This window comes from Ptiloglossa arizonensis, chromosome 1, assembly GCF_051014685.1.
Source record: "Ptiloglossa arizonensis isolate GNS036 chromosome 1, iyPtiAriz1_principal, whole genome shotgun sequence".
NCBI classification, from domain to species: Eukaryota; Metazoa; Arthropoda; class Insecta; order Hymenoptera; family Colletidae; genus Ptiloglossa; species Ptiloglossa arizonensis.
Window position 1 is genome coordinate 5,056,479 of NC_135048.1, and position 22,028 is coordinate 5,078,506.

At 30.3% G+C, this 22,028-nt stretch overlaps 6 protein-coding genes across 17 annotated transcripts; 4 read left to right on the forward strand and 2 right to left on the reverse strand.

Annotated features, from left to right (window-relative positions):
- The first annotated feature begins 2,423 nt into the window (after window positions 1-2,423).
- Window positions 2,424-6,005, forward strand: LOC143144690 (uncharacterized). Its single transcript, XM_076307340.1, has 7 exons — window positions 2,424-2,644; window positions 3,018-3,688; window positions 3,778-4,182; window positions 4,354-4,509; window positions 4,569-4,676; window positions 4,822-5,250; window positions 5,429-6,005. The coding sequence occupies exons 1-7, from the start codon at window positions 2,527-2,529 to the stop codon at window positions 5,777-5,779; spliced, it is 2,238 nt and encodes a 745-aa protein (XP_076163455.1). The 5' UTR covers window positions 2,424-2,526; the 3' UTR covers window positions 5,780-6,005.
- A 677-nt stretch (window positions 6,006-6,682) lies between these two features.
- On the forward strand, window positions 6,683-8,367 carry Thoc7 (THO complex subunit 7). 2 transcript variants are annotated; one of them, XM_076311759.1, is made up of 4 exons: window positions 6,683-6,851; window positions 6,971-7,395; window positions 7,473-7,656; window positions 7,930-8,367. In XM_076311759.1, exons 1-3 carry the CDS (start codon window positions 6,842-6,844, stop codon window positions 7,653-7,655), a joined length of 618 nt encoding a protein of 205 aa, XP_076167874.1. In that variant the 5' UTR covers window positions 6,683-6,841; the 3' UTR covers window position 7,656; window positions 7,930-8,367. The 2 variants fall into 2 exon arrangements, with proteins under 2 accessions (XP_076167874.1, XP_076167952.1); XM_076311837.1 differs by having other exon boundaries at window positions 8,131-8,366.
- Window positions 6,699-18,811, reverse strand: LOC143146760 (putative RNA/DNA demethylase ALKBH6). Of its 4 annotated transcripts, none has more exons than XM_076311488.1 (6): window positions 18,633-18,811; window positions 8,796-8,916; window positions 8,541-8,717; window positions 8,352-8,459; window positions 8,141-8,239; window positions 6,699-8,056 (listed from the first exon to the last, which is right to left on the reverse strand). In XM_076311488.1, the coding sequence occupies exons 2-6, from the start codon at window positions 8,838-8,840 to the stop codon at window positions 7,799-7,801; spliced, it is 687 nt and encodes a 228-aa protein (XP_076167603.1). In that variant the 5' UTR covers window positions 8,841-8,916; window positions 18,633-18,811; the 3' UTR covers window positions 6,699-7,798. The 4 variants fall into 4 exon arrangements, with proteins under 4 accessions (XP_076167603.1, XP_076167760.1, XP_076167683.1 ...); XM_076311645.1 differs by lacking the exon at window positions 18,633-18,811 and adding an exon at window positions 11,549-11,567; XM_076311568.1 differs by lacking the exon at window positions 18,633-18,811 and adding an exon at window positions 9,173-9,284.
- LOC143146190 (lisH domain-containing protein ARMC9) lies at window positions 9,242-14,988 on the forward strand. 4 transcript variants are annotated; one of them, XM_076310368.1, is made up of 18 exons: window positions 9,242-9,504; window positions 9,570-9,743; window positions 9,808-9,904; window positions 10,004-10,071; window positions 10,344-10,577; window positions 10,672-10,892; window positions 10,986-11,316; window positions 11,389-11,562; window positions 11,646-11,894; window positions 11,979-12,290; window positions 12,377-12,504; window positions 12,578-12,662; window positions 12,832-13,097; window positions 13,188-13,311; window positions 13,413-13,747; window positions 13,994-14,061; window positions 14,552-14,582; window positions 14,806-14,988. In XM_076310368.1, exons 2-18 carry the CDS (start codon window positions 9,714-9,716, stop codon window positions 14,921-14,923), a joined length of 2,871 nt encoding a protein of 956 aa, XP_076166483.1. In that variant the 5' UTR covers window positions 9,242-9,504; window positions 9,570-9,713; the 3' UTR covers window positions 14,924-14,988. The 4 variants fall into 4 exon arrangements, with proteins under 4 accessions (XP_076166483.1, XP_076166405.1, XP_076166644.1 ...); XM_076310290.1 differs by having other exon boundaries at window positions 9,242-9,455; XM_076310529.1 differs by lacking the exons at window positions 9,242-9,504; window positions 9,570-9,743 and having other exon boundaries at window positions 9,835-9,904; window positions 10,363-10,577.
- On the reverse strand, window positions 14,995-18,918 carry LOC143146475 (uncharacterized). 4 transcript variants are annotated; one of them, XM_076311001.1, is made up of 4 exons: window positions 18,768-18,918; window positions 16,921-17,082; window positions 16,567-16,621; window positions 14,995-16,317 (listed from the first exon to the last, which is right to left on the reverse strand). In XM_076311001.1, the coding sequence occupies exons 2-4, from the start codon at window positions 16,939-16,941 to the stop codon at window positions 15,122-15,124; spliced, it is 1,272 nt and encodes a 423-aa protein (XP_076167116.1). In that variant the 5' UTR covers window positions 16,942-17,082; window positions 18,768-18,918; the 3' UTR covers window positions 14,995-15,121. The 4 variants fall into 4 exon arrangements, with proteins under 4 accessions (XP_076167116.1, XP_076167031.1, XP_076167193.1 ...); XM_076310916.1 differs by having other exon boundaries at window positions 16,921-17,259; window positions 18,768-18,913; XM_076311078.1 differs by lacking the exon at window positions 18,768-18,918 and having other exon boundaries at window positions 14,995-15,993; window positions 16,084-16,317; window positions 16,921-18,650.
- Window positions 18,919-19,441: 523 nt separating this feature from the next.
- Window positions 19,442-21,912, forward strand: LOC143146668 (C3 and PZP-like alpha-2-macroglobulin domain-containing protein 8). 2 transcript variants are annotated; one of them, XM_076311279.1, is made up of 5 exons: window positions 19,442-19,735; window positions 20,512-20,651; window positions 20,726-20,850; window positions 20,997-21,136; window positions 21,206-21,912. In XM_076311279.1, the coding sequence occupies exons 3-5, from the start codon at window positions 20,753-20,755 to the stop codon at window positions 21,694-21,696; spliced, it is 729 nt and encodes a 242-aa protein (XP_076167394.1). In that variant the 5' UTR covers window positions 19,442-19,735; window positions 20,512-20,651; window positions 20,726-20,752; the 3' UTR covers window positions 21,697-21,912. The 2 variants fall into 2 exon arrangements, with proteins under 2 accessions (XP_076167394.1, XP_076167309.1); XM_076311194.1 differs by lacking the exon at window positions 19,442-19,735 and adding an exon at window positions 19,946-20,153 and having other exon boundaries at window positions 21,206-21,911.
- The last annotated feature ends 116 nt before the right edge of the window (window positions 21,913-22,028 follow it).

The following is a 22,028-nucleotide window of genomic DNA, read 5'->3' on the forward strand; positions in this document are numbered from 1 at the left end:
AAAGAATTGAAAACAAATATTTACTTTAATTTGTTGACACAAACATAATACAATTTATGGTATTTTATTATAAAATAAATCGTAAAGATTAAATAATTTGAATCGAGTCGAAACAAACACATGGATACTTACATATGTATGTCTCCTTTCTTTCATGGCGTGCTTGTGTTAATCGCAATATCGTTTTCAGAAATAATAAATAAGTAACAAATAAACAATTGTAAAGGAAACAGAACTTATCATAGATATCTAGTTTAATCGTATGATTGCTGGTAACCAATTAATACTTATTAATATACTTTTTGTAACCCTCCGAATATCGCAGCACAGAAAACTATGCTCCAGTCACTTCTGATTCACACCGATATTTCACTAATCATAGTTGCTGAAACTAGAGGCCTCCACCAGGACTGTACGAACACAGTACGATTGCACAAATTTTAAAGACTCACCAATATATTACCACAATGTAATAGATTTCGAATCATGTTTGGATTTTCGTTGTACATGTATGGAAAATAATAGACTGGTAAATTATAAAAAAAAATTTATTACATATAACCTTTTGAATTTTTTTTAAATGGACATTACAAACATATCTTTTCCATAAATCATATACAGAAGGATATTATTACTTCCTATACAAAAACAACACCTAACACTTCTGACAATTAATCGAGTGAATTAAGAAAAACAAACGTTCATGTGGGATTCACGTGATAAAAAAAGATAAATTGTGAGTTTGGTCTTGCCTTGCCCATGTGTCGATCACATGTATTTGTTTACATCTGCTGACTCGTCTCGTTGGATCGAGTATAGTTGTATCACTGCAGAACTGTGATGATGTGGTAAGGCAATCGTCAGTTTTGTCTCACACAAATAACTTCTCACCGTGTGCTTTATTGCTGTCAAACGACGCGACACGAGTCACCAATGACTCCAGCATGGTACTCGGAAGGTTAAACAGAATGCGTTGTACTGCAGTTCAAATCATTTCTGACCTTGTCGGTATAACAGTTTCAGTCAATCAAGTCCCACATAATAACTAATCCTTGTACACACTACAGTTTCTTAGCTACATCATTAATATTAAGTTCTGTAAAAAATTAAATTATACTTAACTTTCTATTTTTACATATGTAAACATATGAAAAAAATTAAAGAAAGATTTCATAATCTTCTGTAAAAAAGAACTTATCATTCACACGTTTCTGATTTTCACAAAAAATGTACTCTTAGAGAATATTTAATCAAAGTATTGACAAATTTTAAATAAAAGCGAATGTTTAATTTATACTTCACATTTACGTAACACAATGATTACTGAAAAATTTCTCGAACTTAAATCGTCATGGTATTATTCATCTGAGAACTTTCATTAATAAATAAAGCTTGGCGTCTTTTACATAATGTGTTGTAACAAATAATATAATTATTGAAAAACGTGTAAATTCATTTTATTCTCTTATATATATATATAACAAATTATTCACCCGTTTACCAGCTCTCTGGATCATTGAAATCTTCTGTATTAGAGCCGTTTTAATACTACTAATGAAGGAACACAAGTTTTCCTTTCCTGGATCCCCTTCCTCGGCCTTTTCCATTCTTTATCCTTAGAAGAAATAAAGGCAGAGTCGTAACAGCGGGATGATTAATATCCAGCTGACAGTTTGTGAAACGGGCAGCCAATAAACGGGATAAAAATACTGGTGAAAAATAGCGCGCTCATTAGGGGTACAGTGACATCTGCGACTGCTGCGTCGAAATTCTTCGAGGAGCATAGAAAAGTTGCCCAGACGAAGGGAACAAAGAAGACAGGTTTATTAAAGTAATGGCGGATCATTTTAATATTCCAACGGGAATGCGCTGCATTCGCTGTCTTGCGAAACCGAATAACTTTTCTCGGAGACATTATCTCTTCTCTTTTGTAATCCCTATTAAAACTGCTAATTTTACGCGATTAAAAACGAATGTCAAAAGCTCGTTTAATGTTAATTGACATTTCGGTCAATTGTCTTTTAATCTCTACTTTATGGACATGTATTGAGATAAACTGCTCGTGGGGAAAATATTCGTTTTGAAAAAAGACATTTTATTGTAAATAGAATTATTTTGTTAAGGAGACCACAAGATTAACTTTATTATTTAAATTTAATGTTACTTCAATGAAAGTTTTGCGAACGAATCACATTATCATTTCGATGTTACATCCGTTATCGAATCTAAAGAGAATAAAATTACAGCACTCGTAACGGTAAAAAGTAGAACTAAATGTACCTTGTCGGTAATTTTAGAATGTCTTAAACTTACCAGATGGTGCTGCCATTCTGTTACACATGAATACGGCGGCAAAAGTAAAAACATAGACGAACTAGCAGTATCAAAACAAATAATTATCTGAAGGTGATAAGAGACAACCTTCAGTGTAAACTTATTCGTATTATCCATGTACATAACAGGTAATACAACGGTTTCGATGGGTTTATATGATATTAGTGTAAAGTTTCTACAGAAAAGATTGCCATGACAAAGGATAAAAATTACAAGATGTTTCAACAAAGAAAGGATCTGTCCCCATCACAGGAAATGCTACTGCACAAATCAGACTCATCTGACACGATAAATAGCTTAGAAAACAAAGGTATGCTCCTAAGAAAAAATATATCATCCAAATAACTTTTAGTTAAAGTTTGAAACTGTTCAAGAAATAACTGTTTCAAACTATTATATAATAATTCCTGATAAAATAATTATAAATAAACAAAATATTATTTTGGATTATATTAATTATTCGTAATTAATACTAGTTCTATAATAATTTTATAACTGTTACATATTGATTTTGCAATGGTTCTATCTAGGCTTTATATTGGTTCTCACGTTGATTCAATCATCAATTCTTTGCAGAATAAAACTGTTAAATGTATATGCATGTATATACATTATATGTAATAACTTAAAACTATTTTAAGAACTAAAACTGACATTAAATTGTTCTCAATTCATGCCTTTAGAGCAACGTTCTCCAGAGTCAGTACTTTTTGAACCTCAGCAACTACAACTATCATATGAAGACAACCTTAGCTCAGAAATGATACTCGAACTTCAGCAAAGTAAACTGGATTTAGAATTAGCTGAAGTAAAACAGATAGATGAACTGTCAAAAGAAAATATAGATATACCCACAGATAAGTGTTTCCCAATGGATAAAACCTTGTCATTGAGTGAGGAGATGAAGCTGGACGTAAACAACTGTGAGTCCATTCCAAATATTGGATCATTCTCAAAGACGAGGCTTGATGTTTGTGCCTATGACACTGAGCTTCACTTTCCTAAATCTATGTATGACTTACCTCGTGGGTATGTATCAGAGCCAGCACAATTTGCTACCTTTAATTCTGACTTGGAGCCAGAGAATCATGAGTTTCACAAATTCCTGAAAGAATTTCAAACAGTTACTTCTACTTGTGAGCCTGCTAGTAAATTTAAGGATGAAAATAAGAATAAGTACTATGAAAATTGGAACAGAGAAGGTCAAAACACAATGTTTAAAATAATCAACGAGAAAACTTTAAAAGAGACAAATGATAGCTGTCTTCCTGCCAATTGGAATGGCTGCAACCAGATCTTTTCGAATTTGCAACAACTAAATGGGAAGATGCAAACTACTACTCAGGAATGCAGTGTAAGTTTTCCATCAAAGTAGAAAAAGTCAGGTGAAACACGGTCACTGCATGTATCCTCTTTTTCTTACCATTATCTTTAACGTTGCAGGAGAATTCAAATGAGTATACCAATAAACGCACTTTTGCAGAAACTGACAACAAAGTAGACAATCAACAAGAATACAAAGAAATAGGGAAAAATAAGACAAGAATAAGGTCTGGTTCAACCACACCTTGCAGTGGCTCACCGCCTCCTGCTAAAAGGTGTAGAACCACATTGAAATTTGACAATGTAGAAGAAAATCAAATAAGACAATCTCAGAAACCAATTATTACTGTCCCAGTTACTAATCTCTTGCTAGAGGAAAAGAAAAATATACAAAATTTCTTTTGTCTCAATACAACAATTTCGAAAACACCTCGGAGTAATAGTACAACCAAATCACCAACTACCTCTACCTTGGATCTACCAGTTGTGTCAGATTCTGATAGCTGTAGTAGGAATCTGCAAGATGTAATTTGTTAAAATAAACTCTATTTAGTTGCATATTTTATAAGGAAAACCTTTATAGTAATAAAAACGTACAACTGAATATGTTATGAGTTTATATTTGATGAAATTGAAGAATCACTAGTTAGTTTCCCGTTTTTAAAAAGAAATTGATAAAGTCATCTTTACTTACAGCCTGAACGAGGGGCCGAATTCAATAAGAAATGTACATACTCCAGCTTTCAACAGAACCGTAAATCGTCACAATTTCAATTTTTTAAGAAACCAATAGTTAAAATTATCCTCTTTTGTATCTGGCTGACGAAGAAACTATCAAATATGTTTAAAAATGTAAGTGGTCGTGTCTCTGCCTCAAACTTACACCATTAATTAACTAATAATTGTTTCAGGATTGTGGAAGCTTTAAGCAAACTAGCATAATAATGTTACGTTCAGAGAATGAGCTGATTAATACTGTCTTGGATAAAGTTAACCATCTGTCTGAAGAGATTACGCAGGTAGAAAAGTATTGCAATCAGCACAAGCGATTAAATGCTTCTCAAGAAGCTCCAATAAAATAAGGAGATATACAAAATATGCATTATACTGGAAACTTCCTTCGCTGTAGCGTATTCAAAGTCATTAAATTTATCTTTGTTGCAGGTGCATACAAGAATTGTTACTGACATAACTGCTTTAACAACAGAGGTCGGCAGCTTGCAAGAAGTCAGTAGAAAACTAGCCGACAAAAATGAAACACTGATGCAGGAATTAAAAAAGTTACATAAGATGATAGAGAACACACGGGCAAGATCTCCCAAATCTCTACCTCCACCTCCACCGCTTTCTCCACCTATGCCATCGATTTTGAGGCCATCCTCGCTAACGTATATTCCTCCTCCACCTCCGCCACCACCTTCTACATTTTTCCAATCCCCAGTACAGCCGATTACACCTACTACCCCGAAGAACAACGGCAGAAATATCAGAACACCCTCAAGAAAATGCTCGACGCCCTTTCTTCATAAGCCAGCTATAACTGTCGAAGATTTGCTAAAAGTGACTCTAAAAAAAGCACCACAGAACGTTAAGGTAAATCGCGATTGTCGTACTTACCTTCGTAGTTTAAGAAAATGCTTCAGACAAAACTATAAGTGTGATCTAAAAATTTGAGATAAACTTGTTATTTAGGCGCAAAAATTTTAAGAGAAATGTTTCAAAATTGACGGGAGTTTAACATGATAATTAAAAGAAGAAATTTGAATTTCAGGAGAACAGAAGGAATACTATATGCGGACCAAGGGGGCCTGTGATTTCTTTAGATATGTTACGTAGCGTGAAATTAAAGTCTGTCAGGCGCAGAACAGCCGATAAAATAATGAGATCTCCAAGGAGTGCTCGTATAATAAAGTCGCGAACTGCTCAGAGTCTTAGTTTGTCTCCAATCTTGACAAGAGCAGATAACTCATTGGAACAAATCCTGAAACAGGTGGATGTAAATAGACATGGACCAAGACGTCTGTTATCGAATTCGTCAAACTTTCACGAGACTGGTATCGCAAAAGATAATCATCTGCAAAATGCACACGCGAAAGATAGTAGTTCGCGATCTGTGATATAATCATGCTACACATGAATTTTAAATGATCAACAAAATGATAATTGGTGCAATGTTAACGAATAAATATATCATTTTATAATTTATTAAGATATACTTGAAGTATTTTGGATTTCAGCAGAATGAATTAGATGTTAAGAGTAGAAGAAATACTGGACATTTAATGTAGTAATATTTCTACTAAATGTCTAACTTGTATGACACAAAGTATTATTATTATTATTATATATGTGTGAATTATAATCATTTGAGTACATGATCCTCTAAGTACTATGAGTAGTGCATTTTGTACAACATTCATGTTCCAGAAAATTTATTCAATTGGAATCAGAATTATTTAAAGTAATAAAAACTACTATTTGAGATAGTAATCTCAAATATCTAACCATTTTTATACTGAAATTTTTTATATACATAGAGAAAAATGAACTAATGTGGATAGTGTAGTAATTGTAATAAATGTGTTTTATAGAATTGTAATTCACACATGCTGTAACATTATATATCTTTAATTATTATTAATATTGTGTACCTTTATTGTACATTCAGTTATGATGTCATGAAAGATACTTATTACAATTGTTCCTTTATTGAAAATATCCTAGCATATGCCACATTTTTTGTAAAAAGTGTTCAATATATTTTGTAAATTCTAATATTGAGCGATTCATTTTGTACACAATACTGATGATATTTAAAAAGTGATATAAATATATATAAAAAGCGCTTTAAATGTTTAATTTTAATTTTTTGACAAATGTATTCATATTTAGTAAAATATATACCATTAATAAAGATCTGAAGAAACAAATATAAAGTTTCAAGTATTTACTTTTATTTGTAATGATCATGTGTATGATTTCACAGAGGGCGCATTAAAACGTCTCAAATTGTATCATAGAATACGTCATGCGCCGCGTTCAAAACAACGTTTTTAAACATTTTGTCCTTTCATAATATTGTTCTGTATATATTAATAGTAAATAAGTAACACCAGTTGTATATAATAAAAAAATAATATATTATTTACATTAGTTAACGCATTTTTTTTGTAAAGGTGAAACGATGTCTGACGGTAAGTTCTTTACATTACTGCATAAATATAACCTGTCATAGTATTTAAATTTTTCATGAATGCATATTTGTTACATTATTAGGCTAAAAATAATACTTTTCTAATTTGTTTGTTTATAGAAGAAGTAATACGTCGAAGGTTACTCATAGATGGAGATGGAACTGGAGATGATCGTAGGATAAATATGCTTTTGAAATCTTTCATTAAATGGATAAATAGTCCAGATCTAGACAACACACTACACGAGAGAATGTTGTCACAACTTGCTCAATGTGAATTTGCACAACGAAAATCCAGACTAGTCTCCAATATGAGTCAAGAAGAATTAAAAAGTTATGAACAATTATCAAAAGAAATTGAAATTCAAATAGAAGAGGCTAAAAGAAATATAGAAAAAACAAAGACAGAGTTGCAGGATGCAAAACGTGTAAGAAAGAACAGAATTGAGTATGATGTATTAGCAAAAGTTATAAACGAACAACCAGATCGAGTAGAAACTAATTTGAAACTTGCTACATTACGTGAAGAACTAGACAAATTAAAGGTAAATGATTAAATTATAATAATATTCTGTTATTGTGAAATTAAAGAAAGTTAATATAAACATGGTTTAACATGCAGGAAAAGTCTGAACAGTTAGAACACAAATTAGAAATGAGACGTAAACAATTTCATGTTTTAATTTCTTCTATACATTCTTTGCAAGGAATGTTGAATGAACGCAATGAGGAAATAATGGATGTAAGTTTAGAAAATTATGACGATGCAGATACTGCAATGCCTTCTAAAGCTGAAGTATCTTAAGGTAAAGATATTTTGTAAATAAATATTTATAAATTTTATAAATAATTTAATATACAAAGATTACTTATCATTCTTGAAGTTTCATTGTCCTTTAAATCACTTTGCAATACATGTAGACGGATAATATATTTTTACAAACTGTATTATCCAATTTTTAGTTTTAATTTACTAGTTTTAGGAACATGTCTGATTGTTAAAGACAATCTAATGTCCCGTTTTAATATCTGCTCTTCTGAAAATTGTTCTTTGCATATGTTCAAATTTTTTATCACAGACTTTGAAATAACATCCATATCTCTTTCTGCAATTGAATGTAAATAATGATGGTACAAATCTCCTTGGAGAATAAACAGGCTTCTACGTTCTAATAGGAGACTAAATTCTAAGTTAAGTTTTTGTAGCTGAAAAAAAAATATTAAAATAACACGTGTTAGAAATGTTCAAAAGATCTTTAAAAGGTTTTAATATATTGCAGTTATTACAACCTGTGTACTGTCCAGTCGTTTATAGAAATCGAGAAGTGTATGAGAGCCACAACTAATTGTTGTTACAATGGGGTAGAAAAGTGGGCCATCTGAGTGTGCCTGATAAATAAGCATCATACTTTATACCTTAATTTATACAAACATAGATATCTTATACTTTGTTCATATATATACAATAAAAACTGTAAATCGCATGAAACTTGTTACATACCATTATTCCTTGTCCAGGTAAGTATTCATTAATTAAAACATGATTGGGTAACTTCTCTTTTTCAAAGACATTACAAGATGACACTTTATTAATATATTTTCTAAGCCACTGAAAAATTATTATTAGTACAGATTTGAATGTCACTTTTTGTTCAAATACTACATATCATTAAACATATAAAGTACATACGGTTGGTATTTCTTCAGCTATCATACCATTGGGATGTGGAATACCACCCCAATTCTGTAATCTACGATGACTCAACTGTGTCCACTTTGGTAAAGGAACATAATTAATCTGTTTTATAATTTCTGCTTCTTCTTCTTTTGTAATGAAATTTGGTATGTACGCAACTGAGTTAGGCACCTACGATAAATCAATCATTTTATAGCACAGAAACAAACTCTAACCTCCAGTGCAAATGTTAATTATGCTAAAATTAACCTCTGGAATCATATTTTCAGCAAAAACAAATTTATGTTTTTCCATATTGTAGCAGTTGAAAAGAATTGATCAGTCTACAATTTACTATTTATGAAGAAGTAATATATCACTGTTGTTATTTCTGTAAACAAATAAAAATGTGTACAAGGTGTTTCAAAAATAAAATTTTTTAAAATGAGACGTATGTTAATTTGTTCACAATTTTTCAGCAAAAAATTAAATACACTTTAAATATAACCCTACGGTAATCACAAGTTTCTAACGACTGTCAGATCGATATATTTTTTTTCATTAATATTTTGTCAGACAAAAATAAATTAGCAATTTGAGTAGTAAATTATTTTGATACGATAAATATTTATTGTACGTAAATTTACATTTTCAATGTAGATTTGAAAATATTTCCATATTAAATATGTAAATCAATGTGAACAAGACATTGTGAATCGCTTAGCAATGTTTGCGTAAAATCAATTTTATCGAAAGAAATATTCTTCGTGTGATTATTCATGTCATGCAAGTTCTCTAAAATAATTATAATGGTTTATTATATTATATCCGTATAATATTGTATGATTGACTAAAAAAATAAAAAGGAAAATGAATAAAAGTTGTACAATAGATCAAATGGATAACAAGGATTTAAGGCTTGTTCATCAGGTATATTTTGTAAAATACTTATATCATGTGATCATGTATACTTTAATAGGTAATTCTGATTTTCTAAGTATTTTTTTTTAATAATTCAAACTATATAAAAATGTTGTTTTATAGTTACTCATAAAACACAATTTTGAAAACACTGCTGGGACATTAATAGCTGAAGCTGAAAGTAAGGGTTTCAAACAGTTTTTAATAAATTTAAACACAAATAATGAAGATTCTGCAAATTCTTACGAGCAAATAATATTAAGTTATATGTCAGGAGACTGGAGAACATTTTTTAAGGTATGATAAAAGTATTTTGTTTCAATCAACCATATAATTTTTAACGCAAAGAACTTGTTTTTAGTTATGGAATTTGTTAATACCTGAAGATGCTAAACAAACAAGAACCTATAAAACTCTGACATTAAATTTATATGTATACTTTATAATGTTACCTAAACGTATGTTAATTTTACATTGGTATAAAGAAAAAGAAAAAATACCATGATATACTTAAAATTTTTGAAGTTATAGTAATATTTATGTTTATAATTGCTTAGATAAAACACAGATGGAAACAGTTAATTCAATAACATCTTTACGTCATCAAGATTCAAAGTGTGAAGAGGTAATTTCAATGATTTCCGATATAAAAGATTTAATTTATTTTATAGTTATTCTTTTTTAACTTATTTAATATTTTTTTGTTAAAGGTTTTATTAAACTTCAATTAACTTGATACATTAATGTTAATTGATATCAAATAATTTTTCAAATAACTTTATATAAATTTATTTTTTTAATTTGAATTATGATGAATGTATGTATAAAATTAATAGTATAAATAACCAAACAAAAAATAATACACTTGTAATAATTGATATAACATTAATAACACAGAATTTTAACACTGAAATAGAGAAGAATATGAACGATAGTATGGATGAGTTATGTAAATTTTTGAATTCTACTGGTAAAGAATTGGAGGATGATATGGAACTACGACCCTTTTTTGCATTACCCTTTATCGAGAATCCATGTACAGAACCATCTCTTTCTAAAGTATTTGAAAAAAGTTGGGTAGATAAAGTAACGGAAAACTTATATCTGTTCCTTAAGAAATATGAACAACAAGTAAGCAAATTATGTGTTACTACAAGAATAATATTTATTAAATGAAAACTTCTGTAAGTATAATGTACTACATAAAAGTTTGTTCAATTTAAAGAATTTCAGCGATATGAGAAACAATGATATAAATTCAAATAAAACATCTCTGGAGCATGAATCAGGAGAATTGCAAAAGGATACCATTATAAAGAAAATAGCTGGGTACAAAAATATACCAATCATACCAAATGATAGGAACATTCCACTGTTTCTAGAAAATTATGAAGTTGAAGAACAATATACTTTATCTGATGATATGAAGTATAATCAGAAATCAAAGTATGAAATATTTCCAATATCTGACTAACAATGTACTCTCTAAATATAGTTAAAATATAATGCTTTATATCATATTTGATTTCTTTGTTGTAGAAGTATACAGACTGTACCGATGCATTCTTGTACAGAAGAAGTACATTCATCACAATTGGTTAGAAGCAATAAAAAATTAATTCAATGTACTCAAGAATTAGCAGCCACAAACTCTCATTTATGTACTATTCGTTCCAATTATGAAAAATTAAAAATAAGATTTCATAAATTACATGCAGATTATCATAAATTAATGAGCATTGCAAGAGTATTAACAACTGCCTTAGAAAATTCAGTGAAAGGTCAAACTATTGATTTTCAAACTATGCTGGAGACTTGCATTAGAATTTTTCCAGATTTATTTAATCAAAACATAAAAGACAGTTCTTATGTAAGTAACAGTTATAATATATATAACAGTTATATTAATATTCATATATTATTGTATATTATATGTACACAGTGCTCTTCAGAGCTACTATTAGATAAATCTCATTCAGGGATGAAAATTATTGAACATTCGAAGTCATATGTTACTCCTATACCCCCCAAATTATTGAATTTTAAAAAGATCAAGTTACATCTAATAAATGGGAGTACTAAAACAAAACTGTTTCTCTTACAAGCATTGCGAAGGGTAAGCAATAGATTGTTGGTTGTTAGCATTTAATAGTTCTTAAAATATTGGCATACAAATTACAGTACCATTATCTATTTTAGAAAATGACACTTAGCCAATCTGGGGAAAGAGATGAAGTAATACATGAGTACATAAGCAGAGATTTGCTAGGACTTCATGGTCAAATTGCTAACTATAAAGGCAAATCTATTTTACCATATTTATTAACACCAGATAATATTATTATGCCACATCCTTTGCAGCAATCAACTACAAGATTATTAAATGCTTTAGCATCGTTTAGATGCGGACGAGATTATTTGTCATTTGATTCTACTGTTGTTGATGTGGTATGTTAATTTATTAAGAAAATTTAAATTTACATTATATCGTTGCTAGTTAAGATTATAGAACAAATAGATAAAATATTATAGGTATACAATTGCCTCAAGAATACTTCCGATAATGATATAGATACATTTACCTGTAATATGATGATTGCAATGCTGCAGAAGTTATCAGTTCGCAAACAGCAGAGAATATATATGATAGAAAATGGATTAGTAGAGTGGTTGATTCATCATTTACATGACCAATATCGCATTATGAACTCTTATAGATTAGAATATGCTACAGCTCTTTTAATGAATTTGTCATTACATCAAATAGCTCAAAGAAGAGCATCTAGTATGGCATCTCTACTTATTTCAACACTAACCGATTTGCTTCTAATAGATCATACATCGGTATGTGCATTGTAGTAAATTGTTTATTTTGTTTTATGGAAGATAGAGTACAGGCGATTTTAATGTTGTATATATGCATGTGTTAGGTATTGCCATATGTTAATAGAGCATTAAATAATTTTTTGACAAATCGCATAATTAATGAAGTAGCAAAAAAGTTGAAGTTTTCATCCCTATTAGAACAGTATAGCAAGCAGAAAAATGGAGAAATGAGGTAAAATAAAACACTATATATAAAACTTGTATTATTCTAAAGTTTAAAAATAACACAATAAAATGAATGATAGGAAACACCTGGATTATATTTTAAAAATACACAGAGGCGAGATTACCATTGAAACAGAAATTGAAGAAATGGCAGATAATGATAATGTAAGTAATATACTAGAGCTTAATTTATTTAATAATATTATTAATTAATTATTAATAATTATTAATATAATATTAATTAATATTAATTAATTAATATAAATATTAATTAATTATTAATATTATTAATATTATTAATATTTTATAATATTTAACAATATTATTTTTTCAGGAAGAATTTGATGTATTAGAAAATGAGTTGGAAGAAAATGACCCAGTGAAACATAATTATGGAGAATTGTGTGGAGAATCATTACTCACATCATGCTACAGTGTTTTACCAAAAACTTCTCAGGAAAAGGAACTAAGTTCAGATGTATCATTGTTCAAACAATTTAAAACAAATACAATGGACTCTGTCATATATGATGATCAAGAACAAATACAAAATTTATATTCTGGTCATGCATCAATATCATGTGGGAAACATGTGCCCCGGTATTATTATGTTATTTGCATTATATGTCTTTTTATTCGTGTATTACATGTATTCTATATATTAACAAAAAGTTATTGTTTTTTGAAAAGATCAGTACACAGAAGGTATGAGATAAAAAACAGAAATAATACTACGGCAGTACAGGATTTGATGAAAAAAACATACATAAATTCAAAATTACACGTGCATAAATTAATTTCTTCTTCGTCCAAGGTATTAATGAAGAAAATAGAGCATTGTCGTAAAATACACTGATACTTCAATTAAACTCTATTATAGAATGAATATTTCATAATAAAATTCATGTTTTTAAGGGTCAACAAGTTAGTTTACAAAATACAAACAAAATATTGGATTTTCCATCCAAAGTGATCAATAACTTGAAAGGTTCTGAATCTGTAACTGAAAATTATGTAGAAATTGATACAAACACTCATTTGAACATTTTAAAAAATCATTATAAAGATATAGTACTGAATACTCAAATACAATTACCAAAACAGTTTAATGTGAACATACCAACTAATAGAAGAACAAAAAAAAAAAGCTCAAAAAGCACACAGTTAAAAGTATTGAAAAACAATATGAATTCAGTAGATGAGAATTACAATGAAAGTGCTGTGTATTTGTACGAAAATCAATCTTCCAAGTTCGTTGCTATTTTAATAAAACAAGTATATTGCAACAAGATGTTTAATTATTTTATTAGAATTTCATTGTTTAAATATAAAAGATTGTTAGTAAACATTGTCTTCTTTGTATTAATATCAATTTCAGTATTATAATAATTAATAGATTCAAAAATTATACTATTTACATTGTGTAATTTTCATAAGTGATTATAAATTCGTTATCGGTAAAATTACATATCAGAATTAATGAAATTTTGTTGTAGGAAGAGTAGCAAAACTACTTTCGCATCGTCAATGCTTTTAGAGGTTGGAAGTGAAGCTGAATCAACAAGTGTGTATATCTTATAAAACTTTCTTGGTTCTATTGTATTAAAGAAAAGTTTCATATTAATTAACTACTTTTTCAAAAATTTCTAAACGTCTTGCATTCTTACCACGTTTAACATGTCAATTGTAAAAGTCGTTTCCCAGATAAGTTGCAAGTAGTGAAAGCTCTGCAACTTTCTCTTAAAGATATATTTGGTCATGATCATGAAAAAATTAGAGCAAGTAAATGAAAGTGATAAAGTCTTGATGACATATATATATAAATAATGTATTTTGTGCTAAATATGAATGTTATCACTTTGTGGACAAAATATTTATTAGAATTATTTAATATTTTACCAAATAAAAGTAAAGTTCTTAACCAAAGTTATACAGTATTAACAATCCAAGCAAATATTTTAAATTACATTCTGAATCTAATTACAATTTTATTTTTAATTAATCATTAAAACGTGTAAGTGGTTAATAATTTTTGCAAATTCTTCCTCTTTCAGTCATGCAGAAATTAAGCAGTATAGCGTCATTGTGAGTCAAGATTTTAATATTGATACAGTGCACTGCGTGATTTTAAAATTCATGTATATTATTGCATCATATATTTATGCACCACTTTATACATTTATATCAGGATTTAAAACTTTTTATATAGTACGAGCTTTTAAATAAATTATATATTTTGTTGATTGTTATTATATTTTTTTATTACACTGTGTTGCATATTATACAGAATTAGATATTCTTTTTGTAGGAACATTACTAATGATAATAAAGCCATAAGTGATAATATTTCATGGATACAAGAAAACGAACTTGATAGTAAAGAAGCATTTTTATCAAAACCAAAGCTTCCTCGAACGCCGCCATAATTGAAACCAAATTTGTTATAACAATGGTTCAAAAGAGATAAGAAGAATAAATATATAAAAGACCATTTATGTGATTTTCTTAAATAATTTTATTTTAAACAACATATCAATACTTATACTTTTAATTAACATTAAATATGCATTTAATAAATATGTACAAAATATAACATGTTCATCACACTTGTCATGTAAAAAATGTTAATAATAACCAGAGTATGTACTTCCATGTCCAGGAACATATCCACTACTGCTTCTATATCTTCTAAGCATGGGACTATCTGTGTAGCTATTACCATTGAAACTACTATGTAAACTCGACATTGAAGGATAACTAACTGGAGAACTGCTTAGATAGTTCATGAAACTTGGTTTACTTTTGTAACTTGTAGCAATTTTATTAAGATACGACGGTCCACCAAGGTAAGCTTGACTGCTATAGCTACTTGGCCTGCCATCCTTAAATGTTGTTAACTTTCCACTGCCCTTTCCATAGTTACTAAATGAATAATCTGTATCTTGGTCCTTTGAAAGATAATTCAAACCTGCAGTAGATGCATAATCACCTGCATATTTGTTGTATTTACTAAATTTTCCTGAATTGTAAAGGCTAGAGCTTCCACGTATGCCACTGAAAGAACTGCTTGCAGAATTTGATAAATACGCGGGAGATGCATACTCGCGTCCTATATTTCCATGGTTTCCACGTACATAACGTGTCTCGGAATGAAGAGGATACGCGTCACTTGTATACTTATTATTACTTCCCATTCCAAAAATACTTTCTTTGTGTTTCCCATATGAATAATCATTACTAGGGCCATTAAACAAGTTAGAAGGTTCTCTACTGTATGTTTGGTCACTATCCATGTATCCTCCTGGTGCATGGCTTTTAAAAGCATCTCCAGAATAATCTCTAAATGCAGAACTTTCAGGAGATACGTCAGAGAAACTTCCTGTGTTAGAGGCACCAGGTAAATTGTCTGAGAATCTCATGTAGGGAGAATTCTTATGTTTATTGTTGGAAAACTGAGCAAAATCGGATCCCGATTGATCGTTGCTTTGTGCATATCCTTCAAAAGTAGAATCTCCGTTGTTATTACTGTTGGCATAATTCTCAAAAGAAGAGGGTGCAGGATCGTTCGTGAAATAAGAACTCGTACCAAGATTTTCACGCGCGCTACTAGAAAATCCTTGGAAACCACTGTTGTGAGAACTTGGAGAAAATCCGTTGTAAATATTGCTTCTTAAACTTTCTTCGAGATTTCCTTGGCTCCTACTATTAGTCGAGTGTCCATTATTTCCACCAGCATAAAAATCCGTATTTTCTCTGTGACCATCTTTGATGGTATTACTATTATAATCGTAGCCATTGTTGTCTCCTGTCATGGAGAAACCTACAATAGGTTGAGTGTAAGTAATGAAAAATGTATCAAATGAAAAACATCTTTTTGTTTACAACGGTCATAATTATAATTACAAATTAAGACATTAAAAAAATAAGCTACACATTTTAGCACAAATAGTGAAGAAATAATTTGATATATTTTTATGTTATGAAATAATGTGAATAAAACTCCGAAAATAATTAATCCTGTATAATACATATATATATACATATATGTATATATAATATCAATACATACTGGAGGCTGGTGGTTCTGCGCGCACCAGCAAGATGCAGCCGAAGATTACTGAAGTCTAAAAGTAGAACAATTTTACCATCATATGACTAATAACAATGCAACGGGCAATAATCTTCGAAAGAGGACTATTAAACACTAACTGAGTCATTACCGACGAGTGAAACTACTCTAAAATGTTAATATTCTACCAGACATTTGATCAAAGGACCCGATGGTTGATCCAAACGTAAGAACACAAACAAAAGGGTAATATTACAAAAAAAAAAAAAATTACATTTAATTGTGTCATCATTCGATCGACATTCAGCCTCTGAACGATAAATAAACGGAAAATACAATATCAATTGTACTCACGAGCGAAATTATTTTCGCCATGATAAGGGAAGTCCGTATTCAAGTTACGAATAATGTGTTACGAGCCGCGGACCCAAGGTTTCTTCGTCAAATTGAAACTACACACATACTGGTATGCGAATCTTCTTCTTACGGTTTTATACTCCTAGGAATCCCTCCTCGCTTACAAAAAGGTAAAAGCGATCTTGATGTGCACATACTGATAGGACATTGGTTGGTACTCGACCATACAGAGCAGGGAGAAAGAGTCAACCTGATTTAACTCTTCACTTTTACGGGGAAAGCAATGGGTCAGTCGTGCGTCTAACTATTCAGTGAACTACGAGGAGCATGACCTACCTAGGCGCAATTAGACTTTTTAATACGTACAGAAAAGTATCCCTTTCACGGAATACTATCAATCAGTGTAGAACGCAATGTCGAAATTATCATCGCATAGAGAGTAATAAGTGGCGTTATGGTAACTATAATTCAACAAAAGTACTCCCTCCCCCCTTTCTATATGAGAATCAGGTCATATCGATGTTCCAGTTTAATATTTTCCTATTTTCATAGTCGAATAATGGCCAGTTTTATATTGTTCGGTTTCGCACGCAAATACGTGCACTTTCGAACTTTTCACATCTTTATTTTCGATTAACTTGATCATTATTGCATTTCCCGGCTCTTGAAAATATGTGTGTTGCCCCGATTTCTTTATCAAGGTTAACGGATATTTGTTACGGTGGGTGGGTAACTTTTCTTTACCGGGACTAGACGCGAGAAAAGAAGACGCGTGACGTTGCATCTTCTCATAGATTGCGAATACAATAATCAAAATTAAAGATAACGACTTCAATTTCTGTTTACGTTTACTGATCGTGTTTACTTTCATACTTACGATTAATATCTTCTAACGACAAATTTTTTTTTACCTGCTGTTACTGATTAGTCAACGAAGTAATGACAAGAATGCAAACATTTGTCGTCGAGAAAAGTATTCAATCGCTTTGAAAGGGTAACTATAATTATTTTCTTGGTAAAAATGTCTGCATAATTTGAAATTCAGAAGTACTCGATTTATAGAATAGCCTGTTTTCTACATAAAAGACAGTTTAGTAGAACATGGAATATAAATAAATTCACACGAAAGATTAAATAATCTTTGTTATACAATCTTAGTATTACAGCAACATTGAAGTGTTTATCATCGTCGTTCCCACGCAATCTTATTATTTCAGAGATGTCGCGAGAACATCGTTGATGAGATTTAAGGCCAGCCTACTTAAAACACGACGTGTTCTTATTTTAATACTCAAGAAGATCTCACTTAAGGATCGAAATTCGTAAACATCGGAAAGAGCGCTTTGCTCGGTTTACATCCCGCATAAAATGTACGAGTCCCATGAATACCAATTGCCTTTCGTCTGAAAGAAAGTTTCTCATGGCTTCTTCAAAAATACGGTGAATCTTCAACAATAATTTCAGTTAATGCGAATTTTGATTCAATTTTAGTTGTATTACACTATTATCGAATCACCAGTAGTAAAGCTCGATATTGATTTTAAGTTAATAAAACGATACTTATAAAAAAGAAAGAGTTGGCGGAAATACGCGACAAAATGAATATTATAACAGTGGTCTCAAATTATTGAGCCGGTAGTGTATGGGATCACGAGTATCACGAAGACGCAAAAGCCGGAATGACGCTGCGTATGCGCCCTTGTCATTACCTTTCGTAATGCTTTCTACTTTCCGTACACGCGCATCATTAAAACGTACGTCGACCGTGCGACAATCGGGCGAATTCAAATACGTCAATGACAATGACCTCGGATACTCATTGGTCATTATTTTCGCGTACTTACGACAATGACGTGTGCGAGTATATGTGAGAGGAGGAGAGAAAATTTGTTGAGAACTTTTAAAGAATTCTTAGTCGCGACTTTTCAATGTAACAATCGAAACAACCTTTCGGTCTTACCGCGCACCGAAGTACAAATTATATACTTTTCCAAGGGGTCATCACATGACCGCGAAATAGTAAAAGTCGCGCATGCGTAACAACGTGCAGTGTTAGTGTGGCATGCAGAAAGTAAAATGAAAATGGAAAGTGGACGCTAAACTAATTCCAAGCGGGCGCTTCTTTGATGTCGTTGAATATAAATCATTGCGTCTGTAAACGATACGCGAGATTTGCACGATGTATCACTTCTGTGTTAAAACTACTTCTATGTTTCGGATAAACTTAATAGAAATATTTCAAAGTATACAACAAGACCGAGGTTGTGCCAGAGTAATATATTGTTGAGAGTAATATATTTTTTCTGCGCGGAAAAAATTTTTGTTATACTTTTCAGAGTTTAATTGACATATCATAACCTTATTTTCGTGAACGCCTTAAGGAATCGAATAGTAATCTTTTCATCTTTAATCGCCAAAACTAAAGCTAAGAATTTAAAATTAGTTTATATCCCCGTACTTCATAATTTTCAATCATTTTAGTTTGCAATTACAAGTGCTTTCTCTTCATACCTTGCTAGTTGAAGAATAAAACTATTCTGTATCGTTCTTATACAAAATGAATAAAGAAAGTATGGAATTTATTGATCGAAAACAACATTTTTATATAGTTGTAATTGAATGGTGTCAATCAAACGATTATATTTAACATGCAAATTCAGTTTAGCAATTCGTTTGAATTATTTGAACTATTTAATACAGAAAAGGATTAACGAAAGAATGCGGTACGTTTGATAAACAAGGAATAATCAAGCGCGCACAGATGTGTTACACTTTCGAGAGCAGAAAGATTTCTGGTGCGAAAGTGGGATAGGTATGTAGTAATACCAGTTGTCGCGATGCTTCGTGTACCTAATATTCCTTCTTGTGACGACAGATTGCTTTGAAATCGTAATTAAATGCGAAAACGTCCGATTTTATAGTATCGAGAGAGAACAGATGTAGAAAAAGTTCCAGTCCTCATTTTCCCGCTATCGAAATTAAATTTACCCCAATGAAACTATTTTGCATGCTGCGCATGCGTACGATGTTCCGCGAGAATGCCAGTTAAAGGTTCGATCTCCGAAATGAGGGAAATTGTCACTATGTTTGCCATTTAGTCACTATGTCTGATATATTAAATTAAAAAATTCAAAATTTGGTCGCATGTTGTTACCCTGTCGTAGTCAATTACAAAACAATGAAACAATAACACGAAGTCATTTACCCGATTAAACTAACAACCATGTCTAGTAAGTACATTAATAGCAAACGCGTAAATATCATCGCATGGATTTCGCATGACGCATTTTTTGATCGTTACAGCCTTGACCGTGAAAAACTGCACAGTATATAATATAAATATATAGAAAATCATATTTGTAGAACTGTAAAAGAAAATAAATCTTAAAAGCCATTGAAATACTTTATAGATTACAAACGATTAATATCTCAAGTATATGTAAATTTAATTAAGGAAATTCTCATAAAATATCTTTTTCTATTTTAACTACATTATAATAAATAATATCAGTATTCTTATGTTTATATAAATAATACTGTAATATGATTATTTTATTTGGAGAATAATAACAATAATTCTTTTTTCAGTTAGCATTATTACACCAAGCAGTTTAGTCTATCGTTATTTTCCTATCACAAAATCGCGTATTAATTTAAGGGTACAAGCTGCTCATGATGCAAGAATTGCTTTATGTACTCATTTAGGTTCAGATTCTGATGTTTACGAGGTATGTCTTTGTATTTATATTCACAATATTTGTAGAAAAAATTACCATAAATGTATTATATTTTATTTTTTCAGATTATTATTGGAGGCTGGGGAAACACGATGTCAGCAATAAGAAGAAATAGTCAAGAACCTGATGTTGCAGAAACTGAAACCAAAGACATATTAGATGCACAAAATATGTGTAATCTTTGGATACAGTAAGGAATTGAAGCTTCACAATAGTTTGTAGTTTCTATCTTTAATTTAGTCATTTAATTATATTTCATTAATATTAATAAGAGAAAAAAGAATAAACATAATAAAAAATGTATTGAAAGTTACATGTATAATCTACTATTGATAGGTGGTTATGCAATGGATTCTTGAGTGTTGGTCGTCAAAATGAAGAAAGTTTTATGTCTTATAAGGATAGCAATCCATTTGTTATAAATTATATAGGAGTGAGTACAGCATATGGTGCAACTGGTGAATTTTCAATGGAAGGTGAGATTTAGAGGCTTGATATATAAAATTATAAGTGAATATAATTATTAATGTGTTTGCTATTTTCAGAATCTGAACACACATCTTTAGTTATTAGACAGCAGCTAGTGGATACGTGTCATTTTTGGGTAGATTATAATGAGTCGTTTGGACTTCCACAAAATGTTGTAATGGCCTCAGAAGATGGCTTGTACATAGGTCGTACGCATCACAGAGATTCACTTACACCTGGAGGTATTAGAAATAATATATGTACAATTGCATGGGGTGGAATTTCCTATGATAAAAAAGAATTTCAAGTATTGTGTGGTACAAATATAAACTGGGTACTCTCATGGGATGGAAGTGTTCCCTTAAATGCACTGCCTGTTGGAGAAACAGAAGATGGACATGCCCTTTTTGTAGGCAGAGTTTTACATGAAGGTGTGTATTATATAGGAAAAATACAACCAAATCATCAAATATGTTATGTACCTGTTAATGGTCAAGAAACACATTATGTAGAATATGAAACTTTAGTTATTTGTGATAATTCTACCACTGAACATGTTGGTAGATAAAGTGTTACCCTTAGTAAAATATATTATTTTTCCTGTGCGCGTTTATATAATTACTTTAAGACTATTAGGAATAATATGTAAATTTAAAAGAGAACATGAAAGGTTATTATAATGGTGTTAAAATTATATTGTAATATCCATCTGTTTTACAAAAATCTAATTTTATACTTATACATATTTTGTACATGTATTTGTAGTAAATTATTACTTTATTATAAATATCCATTGTATTTATATAATTGTAGAATCATATTTCATTCATTTTCATATAGTAATCCATTTAAAAAAATAGATACGTACTTTGAAAATGGAAAATGAAATTGTTAATAACA

Coding starts and splice junctions, on each gene's coding strand:
- LOC143144690 (XM_076307340.1), top strand. CDS start 2,527: ATGACAAAGGATAAAAATTACAAGATGTTTCAACAAAGAAAGGATCTG. Junction 2,645..3,017: donor AAATAGCTTAGAAAACAAAG/GTATGCTCCTAA, acceptor TCATGCCTTTAG/AGCAACGTTCTCCAGAGTCA. Junction 4,677..4,821: donor TGTCTGAAGAGATTACGCAG/GTAGAAAAGTAT, acceptor TCTTTGTTGCAG/GTGCATACAAGAATTGTTAC.
- Thoc7 (XM_076311759.1), top strand. Junction 7,396..7,472: donor AAGAACTAGACAAATTAAAG/GTAAATGATTAA, acceptor TTTAACATGCAG/GAAAAGTCTGAACAGTTAGA.
- LOC143146760 (XM_076311488.1), bottom strand. CDS start 8,840: ATGGAAAAACATAAATTTGTTTTTGCTGAAAATATGATTCCAGAG. Junction 8,718..8,795: donor CTGAAAATATGATTCCAGAG/GTTAATTTTAGC, acceptor GATTTATCGTAG/GTGCCTAACTCAGTTGCGTA. Junction 8,240..8,351: donor TACCTGGACAAGGAATAATG/GTATGTAACAAG, acceptor CTTATTTATCAG/GCACACTCAGATGGCCCACT.
- LOC143146190 (XM_076310290.1), top strand. CDS start 9,396: ATGAATAAAAGTTGTACAATAGATCAAATGGATAACAAGGATTTAAGG. Junction 11,895..11,978: donor ATTCTACTGTTGTTGATGTG/GTATGTTAATTT, acceptor AAAATATTATAG/GTATACAATTGCCTCAAGAA. Junction 12,291..12,376: donor TTCTAATAGATCATACATCG/GTATGTGCATTG, acceptor TGCATGTGTTAG/GTATTGCCATATGTTAATAG.
- LOC143146475 (XM_076311001.1), bottom strand. CDS start 16,941: ATGGCGAAAATAATTTCGCTC. Junction 16,622..16,920: donor TGGCGAAAATAATTTCGCTC/GTGAGTACAATT, acceptor TTCTACTTTTAG/ACTTCAGTAATCTTCGGCTG. Junction 16,318..16,566: donor CGCAGAACCACCAGCCTCCA/GTATGTATTGAT, acceptor AACCTATTGTAG/GTTTCTCCATGACAGGAGAC.
- LOC143146668 (XM_076311194.1), top strand. Junction 20,652..20,725: donor CAGATTCTGATGTTTACGAG/GTATGTCTTTGT, acceptor TTATTTTTTCAG/ATTATTATTGGAGGCTGGGG. Junction 21,137..21,205: donor TGGTGAATTTTCAATGGAAG/GTGAGATTTAGA, acceptor TGCTATTTTCAG/AATCTGAACACACATCTTTA.